The 20,444-nt window shown below is 48.6% G+C and overlaps 2 protein-coding genes and 1 long non-coding RNA gene across 3 annotated transcripts; 2 read left to right on the top strand and 1 right to left on the bottom strand.

Moving 5' to 3' along the window:
• Positions 1 to 390: 390 nt before the first annotated feature.
• Positions 391 to 3,089, bottom strand: LOC128936703 (uncharacterized). Its single transcript, XR_008482999.1, has 3 exons — positions 2,511 to 3,089; positions 2,158 to 2,233; positions 391 to 971 (listed from the first exon to the last, which is right to left on the bottom strand). It is a non-coding gene; the product is annotated as an uncharacterized LOC128936703 (long non-coding RNA).
• Positions 3,090 to 4,764: 1,675 nt separating this feature from the next.
• LOC128936252 (epidermal growth factor receptor kinase substrate 8-like protein 2) lies at positions 4,765 to 6,114 on the top strand. Its single transcript, XM_054275028.1, has 3 exons — positions 4,765 to 4,934; positions 5,338 to 5,470; positions 5,810 to 6,114. Exons 1-3 carry the CDS (start codon positions 4,765 to 4,767, stop codon positions 5,879 to 5,881), a joined length of 375 nt encoding a protein of 124 aa, XP_054131003.1. The 3' UTR covers positions 5,882 to 6,114.
• A 3,170-nt stretch (positions 6,115 to 9,284) lies between these two features.
• Positions 9,285 to 15,792, top strand: TALDO1 (transaldolase 1). Its single transcript, XM_054275549.1, has 8 exons — positions 9,285 to 9,480; positions 11,467 to 11,590; positions 11,991 to 12,098; positions 12,666 to 12,797; positions 13,220 to 13,395; positions 13,532 to 13,729; positions 14,866 to 15,011; positions 15,529 to 15,792. Exons 1-8 carry the CDS (start codon positions 9,384 to 9,386, stop codon positions 15,559 to 15,561), a joined length of 1,014 nt encoding a protein of 337 aa, XP_054131524.1. The 5' UTR covers positions 9,285 to 9,383; the 3' UTR covers positions 15,562 to 15,792.
• Positions 15,793 to 20,444: the final 4,652 nt, after the last annotated feature.

The raw sequence follows: 20,444 nt of genomic DNA, 5'->3' as shown, positions 1-20,444 counted from the left end.
CTTCCTCAAGTCCCTTTAACCAGGATCCTTTTTTGGGGTGGGAGTACCCAAACCCAGCAGATTTGGCTTTAACCGATTTTGGGGGATCTCCCCTCTCCTCAGCCAGTTCCTGCTGCCAAAACCCAGCCTGAGGCTCAGCTCCCCATCCCCTCAATCTCTCCAAGGAATTGCACTTGGATTTCCCAATCCAGCTGGGCAGTAACTTAGCTGCAGTAATTGCTTAAGAAATAATTAAAATAAATTCAAAGAATGAAGAGACAATAAAGAACTGCCAGCTCCAACCAAGGGCTGCTCAAGCCCCTTCTCAATGATCTGCTTTAATTAATCAATGCAAATGAACCAATTAAAACCACATTGATACAGTTTTATTCTTTTTTATTGAATTCTAGAGAAAAACTGCAGAATAGGAAAGAACCTTTTTAACCCCAAAACTCTTCTGGGAGATCCACAGGGCAGGGCTGCACTGCACCCCAAACTGAGGAGAACTGGGAGCAAAGACAAACCCAGACTGAGATTCCTGGGAGATTGGTGCAGCTTCTGCCAGCCAGAACATTCCTTGGTCTGAACACACACCTGTGAATCCCAGGAATCTGGGACATCATCAAGAGCCTTTTTATTAAAAGCAGATTTCCACAGAGAATTTACAGAATACAGAAAATTAAATGCAAAGGAACAGCTCCCCCAGCCCAGCAGGCTGCAGCATCCAAAAGAAAATGAACAGAAAGATGATGGATTGGGACCATCACCAATCCCAAATCCCTGATGTGGAAGGAATATCACTCTGCGTTGCTTTATAATTCACCACTTCTCTTAGTGGACAAACTCTTCATCTTTGCTCCAATTCACCGAGTTCCCAACTGTGGCCACCAAGATTCTGCTGCCCCAAGCCCTGGTAGGAACATCAAGTGGTCCAGGTGCAGTGTGGAGCAGGGAAAGAATTGGGATCATTTCTCTTTTCCAATTCCAGATGTCTTGGTGAGGTTGGGAAAAATAAGGAATTTAGTTTACACTACAAGATTGGAGTCTCTTTTTAATGACTGGCAGACAACACATGTGGGGAAACATTTCCACCTACACAGGCAAACCATGAACAGCAGGATGGAATCTGGAAACAGAAATGATCAGGTGCCTTCTACCAAGGTGGGAGAGGGAGAGGGAGAGGGAGAGGGAGAGGAATCTCCTTTCTCCTGGGGTAGGTGTTGTACATGTTTACCTACCTTTCACACCCTCAACAGCAATTTTTCCTTATGGATAACACATCAGAAAAAAAAAAACCCCTGCAAGTGAATTGTTAATCTGCCAGGATGACAGCCCTGGGACAGACATTTTTCCTGCTGTGCTCTTGCTCTTTTCAGAGCAGTCTGACCAAGTTTTCCAGCCAGGAGACCCCAGATGAGCACAAAGAGCCACCCCTCAGTACTGCAGTTATTTACAGCTCGGCTCCTGGCTGCAGAGAAGAGCCCTGGGAGCCCCAGCAGCAGCACAACCTTCAGCACAGGTCCCCTTGCACAGCCCAGGTGCACACAAAGCACACACCAGCCCCAAACTCCTCCCTCCTGACTCAGTTACCTTCTGGAATGCCACAGAAGAAGGAATTCCAACCTAACTGGGATTCCCTTCTCCTCCTGGCCCTCAGGGCACTGCTGGGCAAAGGCAGCTCTCCCTCCCTGGCCTGCTGGATTCATTTGACTCCTCCAAGCTCTCCCCCACTGTGGAATTCCAACTGAAATGTTCCACAGGGGTATAACCAGACCAGGAGCTGTCCCAAAACACGTGAGCTAAAGACAATCCTGCAACCACTGTTGTGGTATCCAGCACTAAATTAGTGGTTTCAACCTCCTTCTGACCACCTAACACAGCTCATGAGGGCAGGAGAATTAATTTAAACTAAGTACAATGGGCTCAATTTCCATTGCCAGGTTTTACAGTGCACAAAGAACTGAGCTTCCCCAGCACATGGATTTCAAACCACTGGCCAAAGCCAGTAGGTCAGAAAGGGAAAAGCAGAGCTGCTGGCAGTGCTGGAAGCACTGATTGCCCTGAGCTACAACAGCTGAAGGAGACCCTGAGCCCCAGTGAATATGGCATCAGGTATCTGTGCAGGTTACATTTCATAAGCAAAAAGATCCCTGGGAAGTGCATTAAAATTGTTCCTACCTGTCCTTTCACAAGGCAAGACTGTTTTTCCATACAGCAAATGGTTTTTTAATTCAACAGATAGCACTTCACTCAGCTGGAGAAGAAAAAGATGAGATCTGCTAAATTCCCTAAGCCAGGCAACACAAAACAAAACAAAACAAAGCAAAACTTTTCAGTTTGGGTAAAAAAGAACCTTTCATTCCACTTTTTCACCATTTTCAACAGTCTACCATATTCATTTTGTCTCTCTTCAAACAAAAAGCCAATTCAGCTTTGAAAACCGTATATTCTGGTGTCCCAAGCTGACACATAAATGCATTTCTCTTCCCCTGTGCCCAAATACATCTTAGCATAGAAACATCCAAACTCACGTTTCCTGGGAACTTGCAGAATTCAGCCTGATAAAAACCCCACAGATTTCCAGTGGGTTCTGCCGCTTGGATTTTCAATTCCTCTTCCCCCAGCTGTTCCCTGCTCTGGCATCTGGGGCAGTTGTTTCCACTGGGCAGAACAGGGAGCATTTCACTCCTCTTTCCCTGGACTTGCAATCAGAGCCTTTGGGTCCTGCTGTGTCAGCCCCCCCAGGCCCTAAAGCAGCAATTCCTTCCACCCTTCCAGGAGCTGCCTCACAGCCCCCAGGAAGGCCCCATACCAAACCCCAGCAGCTTTGGTTTGCTTGCTTGTTCCCAGCCCCAAGGGATTCCACTGAAACAAGGGCTGCAAATCTTCCTCAAAAGAGGAGCAGAGGGACTCTGCCCCTCCAAATGTAAACTCCCAGCCACCATCACTCTTGTTCCACCAGTGAACCCACATTTGGTTCCATTACCAGGTGGGCTTCCACTAAAACTCCAGTTTTTCTCTCCTGCAGGAATTTTGAGGCTCAGGGAGTGGCTGTGCCCAGGAGATTTGCCAAAATCCGCTACGATTTCACTGCACGAAACGCCAATGAGCTGTCGGTGCTGAAGGATGAAATCCTGGAGGTACGTGAGCACTCCTGGGAAAGGTGTGTCCCCTCCCCTTCCAGGGGCAGCAGAGAGCTCAGGATGGCAGCCAGCACCAGCTCCTTGTCCCTGGTGGTGTGTGACAGTGACACAGGGCTCAGGATGGCAGCCAGCACCAGCTCCTTGTCCCTGGTGGTGTGTGACAGTGACACAGAGCTCAGGATGGCAGCCAGCACCAGCTCCTTGTCCCTGGTGCTGTGTGACAGTGACACAGAGCTGTGCTCCAATCCAGGCTGGCACAGGCTGCCTGTGCTGGGCTGTGTCCCCTCCTCAGCTCAGACACATCGGTCCCATCCCAACCACGGTGAGGAGGGAGGACAGCAACAACTCCCTGTCCTGCCCTGCTCATCCCCTGCTGGACTCCAATCTGTTCAAACACCCAGTTATTCTCCACAGTCCTCAGGAGTTTCATGGGGAAAGTGACACTGGATGAAGTGTCACTGGAGTTTTCCCAGAGTCACAGGGACCTTCAAGCTCATCTCATCATGAGTGTGCTCCTCACTCCCAGTTTGTGCTTCCTGCTGCTTCTGTTCCGCTGTGGAGCAAAACCTGGGGCTCTGGGATCAGCAAATCACTGACTTAGTGATTTGAAGTAGCAGAGAGGACTGAAAAGGTCTCAATTCCAACTCTCCAATTGTAGATCCTCACAGATCTGTCCTTCCACACCAGGCAACAGCCCAGGGGTGATGGGAGGGAAATAAATGGCAACACTGGGCTCAGGAAAATGGGAACATGGTTCTGGGAAACACAGAGTCCATCCCCCAGCCTCTGCTGCCTCACGGGGGCTGGGAGTTTCCCCTCTTGCTGAGAAGTTTGCAGGGCAGTTCCCTTATTTCACCAGCCCAAAGGGAACTAAATAACTCAAACCCAAGAAGATGACAAGCTGAAGCAGAACCCCAACATCAACCCCAGCCCTCAGGGAATGGGACCCTGTCCCTTGTCACCACTTGAGAGCAGCACTGGGAGCAAAGACTCTGCCAGATGAGTTTACACCCCTGAGCACACCTGGAGCAGGAGCTGGTGGGTGTTGAGGGGTTTTATGTCCTTTGAATGGGGCAGGAGGAACAGCGTGAGTTAGAAACGTGAGAAACAACTGGTCCCACTGTAAATTTGTTCACAAAACAAGTGAAAGTGAAGTTCTCTCCCCGGTCACACTGCAAGAAACCATAAAGCAGCTTTTTAGATCCCTCGACTGGGATTCTGTGATCTGTCCTCTCCTTTATCCTGCAGAAGAACTGCAGAAATCACAATTTCTCCCAAAGAGAAAGTGAGGTTTCAAAAGCTGAAGGGAGACTCTTGGCTCAGGGGGAAAGGGGAGATCCCCCACTCCCCTCTGGGGCCCTCCAGCCTCCAAAACCACAGAGATCTCCCCGTACACACTTGTTCCTGATGGTATTCTGAAGGTCCAAACCTCATCACTCACCCTATTGCTCCAACAGAGCACCTAAGCTTGTTTTTTAGACTAAAATACAAAAGTAAACCCTTTCCTGGGCTGTATTTACAGACTTAATAAAATTGCTGAACCACACCCCCATTTTCCTTACAATTTCCCCACATTTAATGGCATTTTTGACTCAATATTTGATTTCATTCCCTACCTGTTTCTGCAGAACTTATTCACCAAATGGATGAGCTGAACGACGAGCTGCTAAAGAAGATCACAAACAATAAAATTCAGCCTCCCCACAGGAATTTCAAAGTGGAAAAGCCTCAGCAAGTTTTTGTCCCCCTCACCTTTGAATCCAGCACTGAAGAAGTCAAAGCCTGGCTGGAGGCCAAGTCATTCAGCAAAGAGTAAGATTTGCTCTGTTGCCACATGAAACGCTCGTCCTTCCCTGGAGAAGGAGCTGGGGAGGCCACTGGCACCATCTCACCTGGGACAAGTCACTGGGATTTACCTACAGAGCCTGTGCTGTAAATTAGATTGCAACCCTATTAAACCCAGGCTCTATAACCAGCATACCCAGAGCCCAAACTCACTCCCTTTCTTTCTTATAAACATTTTCTTGGAGAAAAACAATCCATGAACTAAACCCACGGCCTGAGATGCCACTGGAATCACAGCTGCCAGCCTGGCACAGCCCCAGGGCCTGTGACACGACCCCAGTGCAGCTCCCAGCCTCCCATCTCCCACTCCTCACCTCTGGCACGAGGCCACTGCAGCACAACCATCATCCCCCACTTTGTGTCTCCCCAGGACCGTGGAACACCTGGGCATCCTCACTGGAGCTCAGCTCTTCTCCCTCAACAGAGAGGAGCTGAAGAAGGTGTGTGGTGATGAGGGGAACAGAGTGTACAGCAAGATCACGGTGGAGAAAAACCAGCTGGAGGTGAGTGTTTTTCTGGGCAATTCCTGCTGGAATGGGGGGCTGTACCAGCAGTGGCACATAGCTCATTAAACACACATTTTAAGAAACACAATTGGGGGAAAAAAGAATGCAACCAAACCTACACAAGCAATAAAACACACATAAAAAATTCTGAAGTGTCTTTTAAGCTAAAAGCCCCCAAATCCATAAGATCTCCCTGTTTCCATTAATTAATCTGCTTTTTACTGATATCACCTATCCCTTTGAAACTAGCCCTACTCCCACAGCATTCATTAAATACTGTAATTTAACTACAGCTTCAAGTTCAAATCCAAACTTGCTGTTTTGTTTCCATTCCAGAAAAGCAGAGGGGAGTCAGAGCTCCAAGAGATCATGAAGCGCCGCCAGGAAAGGATTGATTCTGCTAATTAAAGTCTCTCTGCTTTATTTCAGCTCTTAGCCCTCAGTAGTGCAGAAAAAAGGGAATGAAAGCAATGATTGCCGGCCCAGGCCGGAGGCAGCAGAGCTCCCCTTGGGCTCCAGCTGCCATCAGAGTGACAATTCCTTGAACACTCTGGGGAAGGGTTGGCAACAAGACCATATCCCACTGGGAAAGGTGTTTTAATTTTGCATGAAGTATTTTTTTTATAACTATGTATTTTATACTGAGATTTTCCGTGCATGCGATTGGAGCAGGATTCCCGCGGGGCTGGATGGACGACAAGGGCTGGATTCAAACAGAGACCCCAGAGCTTTTCCCCAAGGGCTGTCCCTGCTCCCAGCCCTGGCTGGCAGAGCAGGGCTGGCACACAGCTCAGGAGGGGCCAGCTCAGGGCCTGGAGCCTGCACCCCGAAAATGAGGCTGCAGGAACAACCCTGCACTGCTTTGGGTTCAAGGAAAGGACATTAAAGCTCATCCTGTTCCCCCCCATCACGGGCAGGGACGCCTTTCCCAAGCCCAAGTTGTTCAAATCCTGTCCAGCCTGGCCTTGGACACTGCCAGGGATGGGCAGCCTAAGGCAGCCCCACTTCCATTCCCTCCTCAGGGCAGGTGTCCCCTGCAGCCCACGAGCACAGCCCGGTGACAACTCCCTGTCCCCCTCCTGTCCCCTGTGCCCCTCACTGGACAAGGCTGGAATGGCAACACACATTCCCAAAGTCTGGCTGCTTCCCTAAATCCACAGACCAGTTGGTGCTGTCTCTGAGCAGCTGAAATGAGCTCTCAGTGCCTAGGAAGGAGCAGGAGTGACAAACAAAGGGATCTGAACGTGGACATGGGTGAGCTCCACCTGCCCACTGCTGCTGATGCACAGGCCTGGGCTCAGGGCAGCTGTGCAGCCCTTCCCTGGGCCACTGATCCTGCCCTGGAATGCTGTGGGGCTGCCAAACCCGGCCTCAGACCAGGAGAAGATAAGCCCTGACCATTTGCTCCTGTCCCAGGCACACCCACAGCCCTTCCCAGGGTGTTGGTCACTCGTCCCCACCTTCAGCTTTTCACTGCAGAAAGTCAGCTGAAGTTATTCCCAAATAGCTGAAACCCCAAAGCACACTGGGAAAGGCAGGTTTAACTCCCAATAAATGGGCACAAGGAAAAAAAATCTAATTTAGCACAGGGTGTTGCTCTTGACTTCCTGTTTTCCTTCATAAAGTTATGTGCATTTCTATATAACAATCTGTAAATAGGGGGTGAGGAAAATCTCTCTCCCTGGAGGCAGAATTAGTGATTATGCTTCCAAAACTTACTCACAATTTCAAAACTCAAGCAAGCAGCGTACTTCCTGTCCACAGCAAGTTTGGCACACTGCATTTCTGTCTCTGTTTACCTGACAGACCAAGCTGATTGCAAAGCAGTGAAGCAAACACAGCTCCAGAGCTGCCCACAGCCCAGGGACAGTTGGCTTTTCTCTCTCAGCACTGCTCAGTCTTTGCCCAGATTTGTGTCTGTCCTTGCACATTTAACGGGAAAAGCTTTAACACAGCGTTGGGGAACTCGTGTCTCGATCTGAGAGCACCAGAGCACCTCAGGTTTGCTTTATTCCTGACTGTCTCCCATGGATAATCTGTTTTCTTCATCTGAAAGAGGACGCTGCTGGCAGCAGCAGAATCAGGGTGCAGGCAGGGGGGGATCCTGGGTTTGGTCACAGCCCTGCTGGGATCTGAGAAGGGCACTCACCTTGTCAGGGAGGGATGAAGAGGACAATCGTCCTGAGAAGCCCTGGCTCTGGAAGAGGATGAAGGGAAGCAGGATGGCAAGCACCGGAGGCAAAAGAGTTTCTAAAATGAAAATAAAACCAAATGTTGAGCTAGGAAACACCCCACCTTCTTGTCCTGGGGTGTAGAGGAAAGCAAATCACAGGGAATTACAGTTATCTGGCATTTTAACAGGAGTGTACACGACAGCTCTGTAAAGCTGGGAGCCACAGGAGCCCTTCCCAAAACAAACTTCTCAGCAGGCCTCACTGCAGAGGTCACTTTTACAAATTTCCATGCGACTGAGCTGTGCATCTGTTCTGTTTGTACTGCCTGCAGACTCTGCTATAAAGTACTGTACATTGATGTACCTGAGCGAAGGAGACAATGATATAACCATGCACTGTACAAGAGTTATTAAAATAGTTAAGTTATACTTATAAATCCATGTCTGTCTCTTTCACTAGGTTCTCATAATGATTTGTCACTGACAGACTGAGAAACTCAGCAAAAGCTCTGAAACCACACATTTCCTTTTGGGTTTGGGGATTGACAATCAACAGGAAGGGTGTTATGGCCTGGATAGCTGCGTTTTGAAAACAGAGGTGAAAATCTCACACATCACAAGAATTAAGTACCAGAAAAGCTGCAAGCTGAACTCCTTGCCTTGTCTGGTCTAGTGGAAGATGTTCCACCCATGGCAGGGGGTGGAACTGGATGGTCTTTAAAGTCCCTTCCAGCTCAAACCAGTCTGGGAATCTGTGATTCCATGACTCACAAGGGAGGCTCTCCTATTCCATGGCAAAGAAACCAGAGGCAGTACCAACGTGTTTCAATTCAAACAGCACTTAAACCTAAAGCTTCTTTGCATTATTCTTTCTTGGGTTGGGCAAAGCATGACAAGGTTGTACAAAGCACATTCTTGCCTGTCAGGAACTTCTGCGGCAGCTGTCCCAAGTGGAACAATACAGAAAGAGAGAACAGCATAACCCCATGACACAGCCAAGAGACAGATTCTCCGACCTTTCCGGCCAAGGGCCGGCCATCCTCTGCCTCAGGTGAACAACCACACTAACAAGATCACCTCCTCTACAGCCTAAATAGAGTTTAGGCAGACCAAGAGCCCAAAACACCTGTCCTGCTGGCTCGGGGGCTCCCTCGGCGGCTGGAGCTGTGCCCGACAAGCCATTTCGAACCTTGCCACGACGGCAGGGGAGGGAGCACAGCGCGCTGAGCTCCTGCAGCGAGGCACCACCGGCGCAGCTCCGAGCCTCCCCTCACGGCCGCCTCCCCTCAGGAGCCGCCCGCCGCCATCTTGCGGCACCGGCGGCGCCCGGGCCCCGCGCGGCCATGAGGGACGGGTGCCTTGGGGGCGGCTCGGGCCGTGGGGAAGTCCCCCGGGTGGTTCTGGGGACCGGAGATGCCGGTGCCGGGAGGTCCCGGGCCAGCAGAGCCCCGGACGCGCTCTGCTGGGGACAATGGCGGCGTCAGGGTCGCCCAGGCGACCGCCCGCCCCGAGCCCCAGGCCCACGGGCCAGCCAATCAGAATCGTTCTCCCTCCCGCCGCCCCGCCCCGGCTCCTGCCGGCCGCGTCCGTCTCGTGCCCGCGCTCCTGATTGGCCGCCGCCGGCCAGCCGGGCTGGGATTGGCGCGGGAGCGCGCGGGCCGCGGGTGCGCGCGCAGGCCGGTCCCCTCCGGGCACGCACCGTCCCTTATAGGCAGGCGAGCCCCCACAGCCGCGGACATGTCGGTGTCCCCCGTGAAGCGGCAGAAGATGGAGTCGGCGCTGGACCAGCTCAAGCACCACACCACGGTGGTGGCCGACACCGGGGACTTCAACGGTGAGAGGCGGCGCGAGGGGATCCCGTCGCCGCATCTTCTCCTTAGCCCCCTCTCCCGCCCCCCTGCACGGAGAGTGGGTGCGCCCGGCCGAAGGGGCGCGCACTGGGGGGAGCGAACCACCCTGCGGCCGAGAGGGGCGGCGGGAGGCGCTCGGTGGCGGTGCCTTGGTCCCCATCCCAGGGCAGATCCCGCCCAGGCGGGACATTTTCCAGAGCCTCCCGTGATCTCCCAGTTTGCCCCCGGGTGTGCCCTGACCACCACGTTCAGCTCTGCATGCTGTCAGACTCAAGCCAGGCTCTGCTGCGCTAATGAATTCGGGTTTTCTTCCAGTGACCTGTCTAGATCCGGGACGTGTTTGGGGTTTTTCCAAACTCAGGGCAACCCGGTCCAGCGGAGGGTGTCGCTGCCCGTAGCAGGGGGTGGAACGGGGCAATCTTTAAGGTCGCTTGCAACCCAATCATTACAGGATTATGTAAAAATAATGCCAGAGTGCTTTTGTTTTCCTTATCTGCTGAGAATGAGCCAGCACACTCCTTTCTGAGAAAGGGAGGTGGCCTTCGATTAAAAAGTCACTTGTTCCCAGGCTGTCACTGCCTGGCCCGGCACGGACACGGAGCCTGCTCGGTCCATCAGAGCCAAGAGCTCCGTCCCTGAGAGCAGCCCTTGAATCCTGTCCTATCCTCACCCGGGCCTGCAGTAATCCCTCCACCGCTTGCCTAATCCTGTTGGTGTAACAGTAAACAATCCTAAACAGCCACTCTCAAATGTCTTAACAGTACTAAAACTTAAGGTGGAGAGAGCACAGGGGTGGCAACAGCTCAGACACAGGAAAAAAACAAACCCCCAGGATGGCCAAGGGGGTGTTTGTGTGCAGGCACAGTAGGAACTGTAGAATATCCCACTGGGATCATCGAGTCCAGCTCCTGGCCCTGCTCAGGACATCCCCCAGTTGTTCTCTGGGCTGCTCTTACCAGCTGGGGGTTATTCTTGGAGCCCTGTCAAGGCAAGAGCCTTACCTGGCTCACTCCTGGCAGGTTAAACCCTGGTGGTTGTTGCTGCTGCTGGTTCCCAGTGGTGTTTGTAGAAGGTGTCAGTACAGATGCTTTAAGCAGTACCCACGTGAATTGAAGTTCTGAAGGAGCTGTTTGCATGGAGTGGACCTCACTCCAGGATCCTGATCATTTCCTGGGAGGGATCTATGGAAAAACAAGGCTTATTTTCAGTACAGTTGCATTCTCTCACTTGGGGTTTCATCCCTCTGCAGAAATACCGAGGAGAAGGAGTTGGTAATACAGATTTTGTTATTTTTTTGACATTTTAATTGTATTGTTGAAAATGCTGAGCGACCTGCAGAGGCTCTGCCCCATTTGCCCAGGTGCCAGGCTGTGACCACAGCCAGCAATGTGTGCCACAGCCTGCTGGAGCAAAACCTGGCATCACCTGGAACAGGCATAGTCCAGGGCTTAGGGTAAGACCAAGGGTCAAGTGTCTTCCTGGTAGGACAAGGAAATGAGAAGAGCAGATACTGAGAAACTGCAGCTGTGTGGAAAAGGTTTAAAAAGCAGTAAGAAAAGGTGCTGGAACCTCACAGGTGAATTCACCTGTCCTGGCCCATCAGTTGGACACAAACAAAAGCCTGAATTTCTGACTGCTTGAAGGGAAGGTCCCCAGTTCTGTGATTCCTGGAGCTCAGCTATGCTGGTTGGGATGAAGTCTGGAAATTAGTACTACTCTCCATCCATCACTTCTACAGGTTTATACTTTTGGGCAATTTCTGCAGTTTACAAACTTTAAAGTTTGCTGTATCTTGTGACTGCAGCCCAGTTGTTCTGTGCTCTGGCACAAAGCAGCCTTCAGGCAGTGTTTAAACACCACTGATGTGCTCTGTCATTAACAAGTGTTAACATTCTCACCTGGCTGAGCAAAACCCTTCTGATTTCTCAGGCAGGCTGGCTGTTTCAAACAGGCTGGTTTTCTTTCCTTAGCCATAGATGAGTACAAGCCCCTGGATGCCACCACAAACCCCTCCCTGATCCTCGCTGCGGCTCAGATGCCGGCATACCAGAAGCTTGTGGATGATGCTGTTGCCTACGGGAAGAAGCTTGGTGGGTAAGTAAAGAGGGGTTTCATTTCCTGTATTTAAAACAGACCTGTATTTAAAATGCCTTCTTTATTTACAAGCAATGTACTGGGGTTTCCCCCTCGTGTACTTGTGGGTTTGTCTCCTGCCCCAAAAGGCCTCAACACTTGGAGACAGATTCCTTATGCCCATTCCAGATGTGTGTCCTCAATTCCCAGCTCACACCTGGCCTTCCTTGCTCAGGAAAGCAACAGCACTATAGGAAAGTGTTCAAAGGCTAATCCTGTTGGCAAGCCAGAAGTGGCTCACTTGAACTCTGGAATTTAATGTTAAATGGGCTGTGAAATTCGATCTTCAAATCCACAGCAAAGTGTAAACTCACCTTTTTTTTTAGCCCTCATAAATGCTTTTGCTCTTTGTGGTTTTCAGGTCAGAAGAGGAGCAGATCAAAAATGCTTCTGACAAACTTTTTGTATTATTTGGAGCTGAAATCCTGAAGAGGATACCTGGCCGTGTGTCCACAGAAGTAGATGCAAGGTTGGCTCTTTTCCCTCTGGGTTATCCTGGATATTTGTAAACACAAAAAAGTAAACTGAGTTGGAGAAAGATTTTTTTTTTTTTTTTGTCTAGAAGACCAGTGGGACTTACATTATTAATAATAAAGAGTGTGGATTTGCCTTAGTTTGACTAGAAGTCTGTAACAAAAACAAGTAGCACTGACCTTGGATTTTCATAATCTTCATCTTGCTGCTTAAACAAGGGAAACCTCACACTTCCAGTTGTAGTTTTGCTAATTCTCTTCTATGTGATAACAGCTGCTCAATTTAACAAGAGATCTGTTTGAACAGTTTTTTTCCAAGACTTGAACAGGACTTGGCTGTTAACTTGCTCAGTGCCAATTTCTGTTAATGCTCAGATTCTGAATTAGTTACGAGAAATTTCCTACTCGAAGGGGTGACAGTCCAGGAGGGATCTGAGAACACAAACCTGCTGTTGGCATGTAAATGCTGATAAAACAGGACAATGTTTTCCCATGGGGCCTTGGGGCAGAGAATTTTAAAAAAATAATAAATCATTTTTAAACAATGCTGCTTTGCCTTAAAGGTTGTCCTTTGATAAGGAAGGAATGATCCAAAGGGCGAGGCGCCTCATCGACCTCTACAAGGAAGTAGGGGTTGGTAAAGATCGGATTCTCATCAAGCTCTCTTCAACCTGGGAAGGAATCCAGGCTGGCAGGTAAGGCTGTGTGTGCCTGCTGTGCTGATTCATGGCATGCTCCTGCCTGTCCACAGGCACTGATATTGCATGCTGCCCTTGAATAAACAGCAGTGCTGAAAGCACTGTGCCATGAGGAAGTCTGTCATGAGCACGGAAGGTGCCCTGCCACAGCTCGCTGTAGAAATAGGCAAAGTTTCTTCATACAAGGGCCAGGCCACAGTTTCCTGAAATACCCTGCTAAGCTGGCTGCATTTGGCTAGAGGAACAGCATTAATAAAGCAGAGTTTGGCAGCACAAAACATTTGCTGTTAGCTGACAACTTGTGCATCCCATTCCTAAATTAACTCTGGGAATTCAGTAGTTTGAACTTAGCAGCTCATTGCTGAATATGAATTCTGTAGGTGAGCAAAGTGCTGTTCTAAGCCAGCCTGTGTCTGCAGGGTCCTGGAGGCCGAGTATGGGATTCACTGCAACATGACCTTGCTGTTCTCCTTTGCTCAGGCTGTTGCCTGTGCTGAAGCTGGAGTTACTCTCATTTCCCCGTTCGTGGGACGGATCCTGGACTGGTATGTTGCAAATGGAGACAAGAAAACCTACGAGCCTTCAGAGGATCCAGGTGAGCACACACTGCTGAGAAAACCACAGCTGCTCATTCAAACAGTTCACTCATAAAAATCCTCTCATGGCAAATGCTGGGTTTGAGCATGTTCTAAATAATCACTTACAATAAAGTTGCTGGTTTCTACTTGCAGGAGTGAAGAGTGTCACCAAGATCTATAACTACTACAAAAAGTTTGGCTACAAAACCATCGTGATGGGCGCCTCGTTTCGCAACACAGGCCAGATCAAAGCGCTCACGGGCTGTGACTATCTCACCATCTCACCCAAGCTCCTGGCAGAGCTCAGCAAAGAGCACGTCAAGTTAACTCCCACACTCAGTGTCAAAGAGGGTGAGTCTGCTCCTGGGGGCTTCTTCTGACTTCCTTTCTTCTGCAGTGTTGAGAGTCTGGGGTTCTGGTCAGTGCTGTGGTACTCGCTGCCATCCTGCTTTAGGGATAAATTGAATTTCTTAGAGGAAAGATTGTAGCCTCAGAAGGAAATACTGTAGCCTCAGTACAATATCACTGCACAACTGCTGACAGTGAGCAGGAATTGGACTACAGTGGGTTTGGAGTGAGCTTCCATACTCTGCACCTCTCCCCATGGGACAGGCAGAGAGAAGGAAAGTTAATCTGCACATGCTCAGGATGAAATTTTACTGAACAGTAGCAAAGTGGCAAAGATGCTAAACTTGATTTCATCTTAATTTCTAGACATGCCAAGAAGTGTTTTCCCTCCAGAAATTAGAAACTAAGCATACACAAGACTGAGTGATTTGATCTGGTGACACTGCCACGATGGCTTGGAATCCTTGCTCCCATTACACTGCCTCAAGCCCAAGCTGGATGGGGCTTGGAACAATCTAGGATAGTGGATGGTGTTCCTGCTTGTGGCCAGGGAGTGGAACTGAATGGGCTTTAAGGTTCCTTTCCACCCAAATGATTCAAGGATTCTCTGATCCTCTCCCTTTTCTGCAGGCTCATTAAAATGCTGGTTTACATCTCAAAGCAGCTCTGTGCACAGCTGTAGCCATGGGCTGCTGCCCACAGGCTGCTGCTGGCCTGGGAGCCTGCTATCAAGCGAGCTTTTGTTAGTTCTTGCCAAATAATCAAAGCCCTGATTGTTCAGAATATTTGCTTAGAACGTCTCACTGCTGTGGGGTGGTTACACAATTCCTTAGAATAGGCCTGGAATTGCTGTGCCATTCTGCAGCAGGTACAAGATAATGACACACACAAACACTGTTTTAAGATAAACTGATTTATTAGGCTACCTTTTTCTTTTTCCTCTTTGTTCTCCTCCAGCCATATCAGGAGCACTTTCAATCTCACATCCCAGACTATGCTCCTGGAGCAAGCCATACTGAACGTATCTAAAATTTTTCCAACACACAGAAATGGTCAGAACCCAAGACAATTTTAGGAAGTCTGAATTTGATAAGAATCTGATCACCTGGTCTGTTTCCTTTTCTACTTCTCCTGCACAGCTCAGGCGTGTGATCTTGAGAAGATGCACCTGGACGAGAAGGCATTCCGCTGGCACCACAACGAGGACCAGATGGCCGTGGAGAAGCTCTCTGATGGCATCAGGAGATTTGCTGCAGATGCAGTTAAGCTGGAGAGGATGTTAAAGGTAGAGATCACGCTCCTCCCATGTACTGCAGCCAGCCTGGTGTGGCTGAGGATTAAACAAGTCTGGGCAGGTCTTTGGACAGGTTATGTAGGACAGGCCACCTGAATTCAGTGAACTTGGTAAGCCTCACTGCACGGCAAGGAAGAATTGGTGCCAGGTGTGGGCTATGCCTGCAGCTTGAGCCACAGGACTGGCAGCTCATCAGGATAACTGTCAAAGTGAGAAGTGCCTTAAATCTGATTGATTCTGAGCTGTCAGCAGCAGCACAGGATACAAATAATCTGCAGGTAGTGAGCTGGAAATAAATCATGTTTGTACTAGCAGGCACTAAGAAAGTGCAGATCTGCTGTCAAAGTTTTATGTCACATTGTGGAGAGAATTTCACATAGGATTCATCAAACTGTGATTTTTGGGGAAGAAACACTCAGTATACCTAATCTAGGCACTTGGTGACTGGCAGCTCCTTGCAGCATTCCCAAACTCTTACTCAGCTGTGCTTTGTTTATTGTTTTTCTAGGAGCGAATGTTCGGCACTGAAAATGGAAAATAAGGAAAGAAAAATTAATAATCAGCATTTCCCTGAGTGCTCCAAGCTGAGGTGGATCACCTGAGGTTCAGTGGATGTACAAATGTCTTACCTGTACAAGTATCATGCTGTGTATGGATAGATTTCTGTATCATGCTTTTTTTTTTATCAATTTGCAAAGGGACAAATGGAATTTCAAATTTTTGTGGCACTTTTGTCAATACATGCAAATTAAAACCGACTTGCCTTGTAACGTGGTCGATTCATTGCTGCAGGAGACTCCTGATAGGATTTTAATCTTCAAATTCTTTATTAAGTCTTCAGTCCTAACACATGGAAGAAAACAGTTTTTAATTTCAGGTTGTTTTAAAGAGCAAACACAGATTTCACAAGCCCCTCTTGGTCCAAAACCCACCAACATTCCTGTGAGCCACATATATATGTCAAAATATCTATGTGTGTCTTATTTGTTTATATAGATCCTGTTCTATGAAGAGGAGACAAGAAGAAGTGATAGGACAGGAAGGAAATGGCCTCAAGTTGTGCCAGGGAAGGTTTAGATTGGATATTAGGGAAAAGTCCTTCACTAAAAGCTGTCCAAGCTGGCACAGCTGCCCAGGCTGAGTCCCCATCCCTGGAGAGATTTAAAAGGCACATGGATGTGGCATCTGGGGACAGGGATAGTGGTGGCCTTGGCAGGGCTGGGGAATGGCTGGACTTGATGGTCTCAGCAGTCCTTTCCAACCTTAGTGATTAATTCCATGGTTCTGAGAGATCCCTGCTCATACATGGATGCAATTTGCTCTTTCCTGACAAAGTTGCCTGAACTCAAAGGGAGAAAAGGCAACAGCACTGACAGCCACGTGCTCTGTCACAGCAAGGGAGGCACTGATCCTCCCCCAGTGTGACACAGCAGCTCTGCTGTCAGCACATCCAGAACAACCTGGGAGCTGCTGTTCCAGCCAAAGGGACAGCAGCTATAATCACACACAGACAGCTGGTGTTGCCCTCCCAGCCTGCCCTGGGAACAGTGCCAGTCTGCCAGAGGGAGGTGAAATCCCCAGGGAACTCATCCAGGCCCTCTGTCCTACAGCTGTGGAGAGGGGGAAGCAGACCAGGCTGCCCAAAAGGAGGTGACATTTTCCCCTGTCAAATTCAAGCCAGCACTAAAAGCTTGACTCTGCACACCCCTTCTCAATTTAACCTATTTTGCATTTTTCACTCTTACTAAACTGAGAATTCCAAGAGATTCCTAGAATGGTTTGGGTTGGAAGGGGACCTTGAAGAACATCTCATTGCACCCCTTACCTTGAGCAGGTTGCTGTGCTCTAACACCACACACTGCACCACCAGGGCAGGGCAGGGATTTGGGCACACAGGATTTGGGGACTTGGTGCTATCAAACTGGCTGATCAGAGGCTTGGAGCCTGTGGAATAAATGCCCCTTCTTCCTCCTGAGTGAGGCAAGAACCTTCATGCATGGAATCTGTCCCCTCACATAGCCAAGACACAACTGGGTCAGTACCACCGTGGAGCTCAAATGAAACTGAAGCATTGCAGAAGGTGCTCAAGGGAGAATGAAATGCACAGTGGAAGGGGGAAAAGAACAAGAGGTAGGAAAAGGTGTCTGAGTAACCTTTCTCCACTCACCAACAGATGCCTCTCAAGAGCTGAGGAGGCAAGAGGGGTCACGGGATCCCTTCCTTCCTGTGGTGGCAGCTGGTGTTTCAGAACTCCCCAGCCCTGGGGTTCTTTCTCTGCAGCACAGATGGATGTTGTGAGGGGCCTGACATCCGTGGCTAAGCCACAAACTCCACATCCTTTCTGAATAAAAAAAACCAAGCACCACATAAACCTTCAGCTTGTACAGCTCTTTAGTCAGTGACACAAAGTGTGTTCACTCCTTAACTCTTCCTCAATCTCCCCTCTCTTCAGCAGATGCAGGGATCTCTCCCAGGGCCCTGTCTGTGCCCTGCTTACAAACTCCTGGGATTTCCCACATTCCCATACCTCCTGAGATTAAGAAATCAGGAGATGTCTCTTGTCTCCCAGGAAGGTGTGTGGCTCCCACAGTCACAAGGACAGGACTGAGGAATTAGGGGCAGATACAACATCTATGTTTGGAGAAATCCTAAAGAATCAATAGATAAACTTTAAAGCACTGATTTTAAAATGACAGCACCTTTCCCAACCTTTCCTTGTGGTGGCTGCTCTCTGATTCCAACATCCAGCTCTGTGCAAACACACAAAGCTTGGAGAGGGGTTGGAAAAGCTTTTCCTTCCTCCTCCAGCTGTGCCTTGCATCCCATCACAGACTGTGCTAAGGGAGACACCCTGCTGCTCCCAGCACCTCCTTCATTCTTGACATGGGGTACAGCAAAGCAGAGCTGTTGGAAGAACAGACACAGTAAGTACATCCATTTATATTCATCTTCCCAACATGGAATTTAATTTAAAATTAGTCATGAGAGTCACTGGTTATGTCTATCCAATACAGCCCTCACAAGCCAGGATGGATGGCACCAAACCCAGACAGTTCCATTTGAAATTTTCAAGTAAACCAGGACCAAAGAGGCACTTCCATCTCTTCTGGCCCTTGTTTGAATGCACACAAGATTAACAAAGCAGAAGATTCCATTTTAATTTTTTTTTACAAGATTACACTGTAGAAGCTCTGAGGAAAAAAATCTTAATTAAATCAGTTAATACACAAATGGAATGCTGGCATGACCAACAACCACCAGCTGCAGACAGGGCCAGAGCTCAAACATCTTGTCAGGATCCTCAAAAACACAAAAGCTGAGATCATACCCACAGGCAGGTCCTGGGGCTCTGTTTTCCAGAGTTAAGCAGTTTCCCAACTGCTGCACCAGCACCCCTCCTCCCAGCTCAGGTGTAATCCTACCAGGAAAGGCTCCCAGGCCTTAGGGATGGTGGGCTGCCCTCTTTTGGGTGAAGAAATCCTTTGTGGGGTGCAGGACAGCAATGATCCTTTACAGCTGTGAGCCAACATCCAAGAAAACTCCTCCTGCCTTTGGATTCATCCTGCTCCACGTGCTGCAGGGGCACTCTGAGGATTCTAGCAGGTACCTCCATGCCTGCCTGTAAAAACATCACAGGAGAACAGAGGATGAGGTCCCTGCTATAAAGCCCAGAAAAGAGGTAACACCGTGAGTCCCAAACAAATAAATCAGGTAAACTCTAGAAAATAAAATCAAACCCCCACCCAAATAAATAAAACAGTAAAACCCACCAGCTGGATGTTACCAGGAACAGATTTCCAAGGAAACAAGCCTGCCTGGTAACATTCCTAGGACCAAAGCACCAAGCACTGCACAGCACAATGCTGAAACAATAAAGGTTTGTGTAGGATGAAAATCTCCCAAATTTGAAGGTTTTCAATTCCTTGGGAAACAAAGAGAGACAAAAACCCCTTAGTATAAACCCCACTGCTGGGATGCCTGGGATGGGACTGTTCACAGGGACCAGGCACAAGGTACAGAAGATCCAAACTGAGGTACCTAAATTATTCCCACAGGAAGTTTAAAATACAAGAATTATCCAAAAATCCTTGCTCTTTGTTGATTTACTTGCTCTTTGTTTGATTTGTTGCTCTTGCTCTTTAGTTGATTTACATCAACTAAAATCACTTCATGATTTTAGTTGATGTAAATACCTTTTAGGTAAAAGAAAAGAAAATACCTAATAAACGATCAAATTTTACGTTTGTAGTACAAAATTAACACAGAAAATGAACAAAATAAAACTTTCCTGAACATACCTGGATGACATTCAACAACTTTGTGTTTCCTACATTCATTTGATCTTCTTTTCTCACCATTTTTTTGAACAATTTTTTCCAACCCCTGGCTAAAATTGGCCATCCTGAACAAGAACTTAAGAGCTATCACCACTAATGGCCTCAAGGTGTGCCAGGGGAAGTTTAGGCTGGATATTAAGGAAAATTTCCTCATGGAAAGGGACATCAAGCCCTGGAACAGGCTGCCCAGGGCAGTGGTGGAGTCACCACCCCTAGAAGGGCTCAGAAAACACAAGGATGTGATACCTGAGGTTGAGAGGTGAACATGGTGGTGGTGCTGCACTGATGCTTGGGTTTGATCTTAAACCTCTTTTCCAACCTAATTTCCATGATTCTGTGACTCAGGTGGCTTCCAGTTTGTCAGCATGACTTGAGGAGGTGACACAATCCAGCCCACCACATCCAGAGCCACCCCACACAGCTGCTGGCCCTGCACACATCACCTCTCCAGCCTGACCACACCTTCCTCCCCCAATTTTCCCAACAGCAACTTCATGGTGTGATGGGAAAGAGTGAAAATACACACAGGAACTCTTTTTTTTTTCTGCTCTCATATGGGAGGAAAAAGAAATCACCATCAAGTCCCCAGGCAGTGTGCTTTGTCCAACCACCTGACAGAGGCACAAGCAGAGCAATTCCTGCAGGTCCTGGATGCCCCAAAATAAGGAAAAATTGTACAAAAGGGGACTGAACAAAGCATCTAAAGGTTTGAATGCTGTTTGCTACCTAGCAGCAGATGAATGAGCCTGGACAACCTCATTTAAGGAATGAAAACAGGACACAGAGTAGACACCAATGTTCTATTTTTACAGGTAAGCAAAGAAAAGATGTAGCAATTTTGGCAAAATCCCATGGAAACAAAGACCCTAAGGAAATACAGTCTCCCACCTCACAAACAAGATGTGGCTTTCCAGACTGAAAGTATTTCCTGATGGTGTCAGCATCAAATCCCCAAGATGGCTTGGCAGGAATGAAGATTTAAATTATCAAAGTTAATTGATCATTTAATATCTATCAAAGCACAATTTTCATTTCAAATTCTGGTTTTCATTTCCATCAATGCCAAGGTTCTGTAAGCTGGGCTCCA

This window comes from Melozone crissalis, unplaced genomic scaffold, assembly GCF_028551555.1.
Source record: "Melozone crissalis strain CALT ecotype California unplaced genomic scaffold, PUWL_Pcris_2 ptg000018l_1, whole genome shotgun sequence".
In the NCBI taxonomy this organism is placed as follows: Eukaryota; Metazoa; Chordata; class Aves; order Passeriformes; family Passerellidae; genus Melozone; species Melozone crissalis.
Note: the sequence above shows the minus strand (reverse complement) of the source record. Positions and strands in the feature narration are given on the sequence as shown.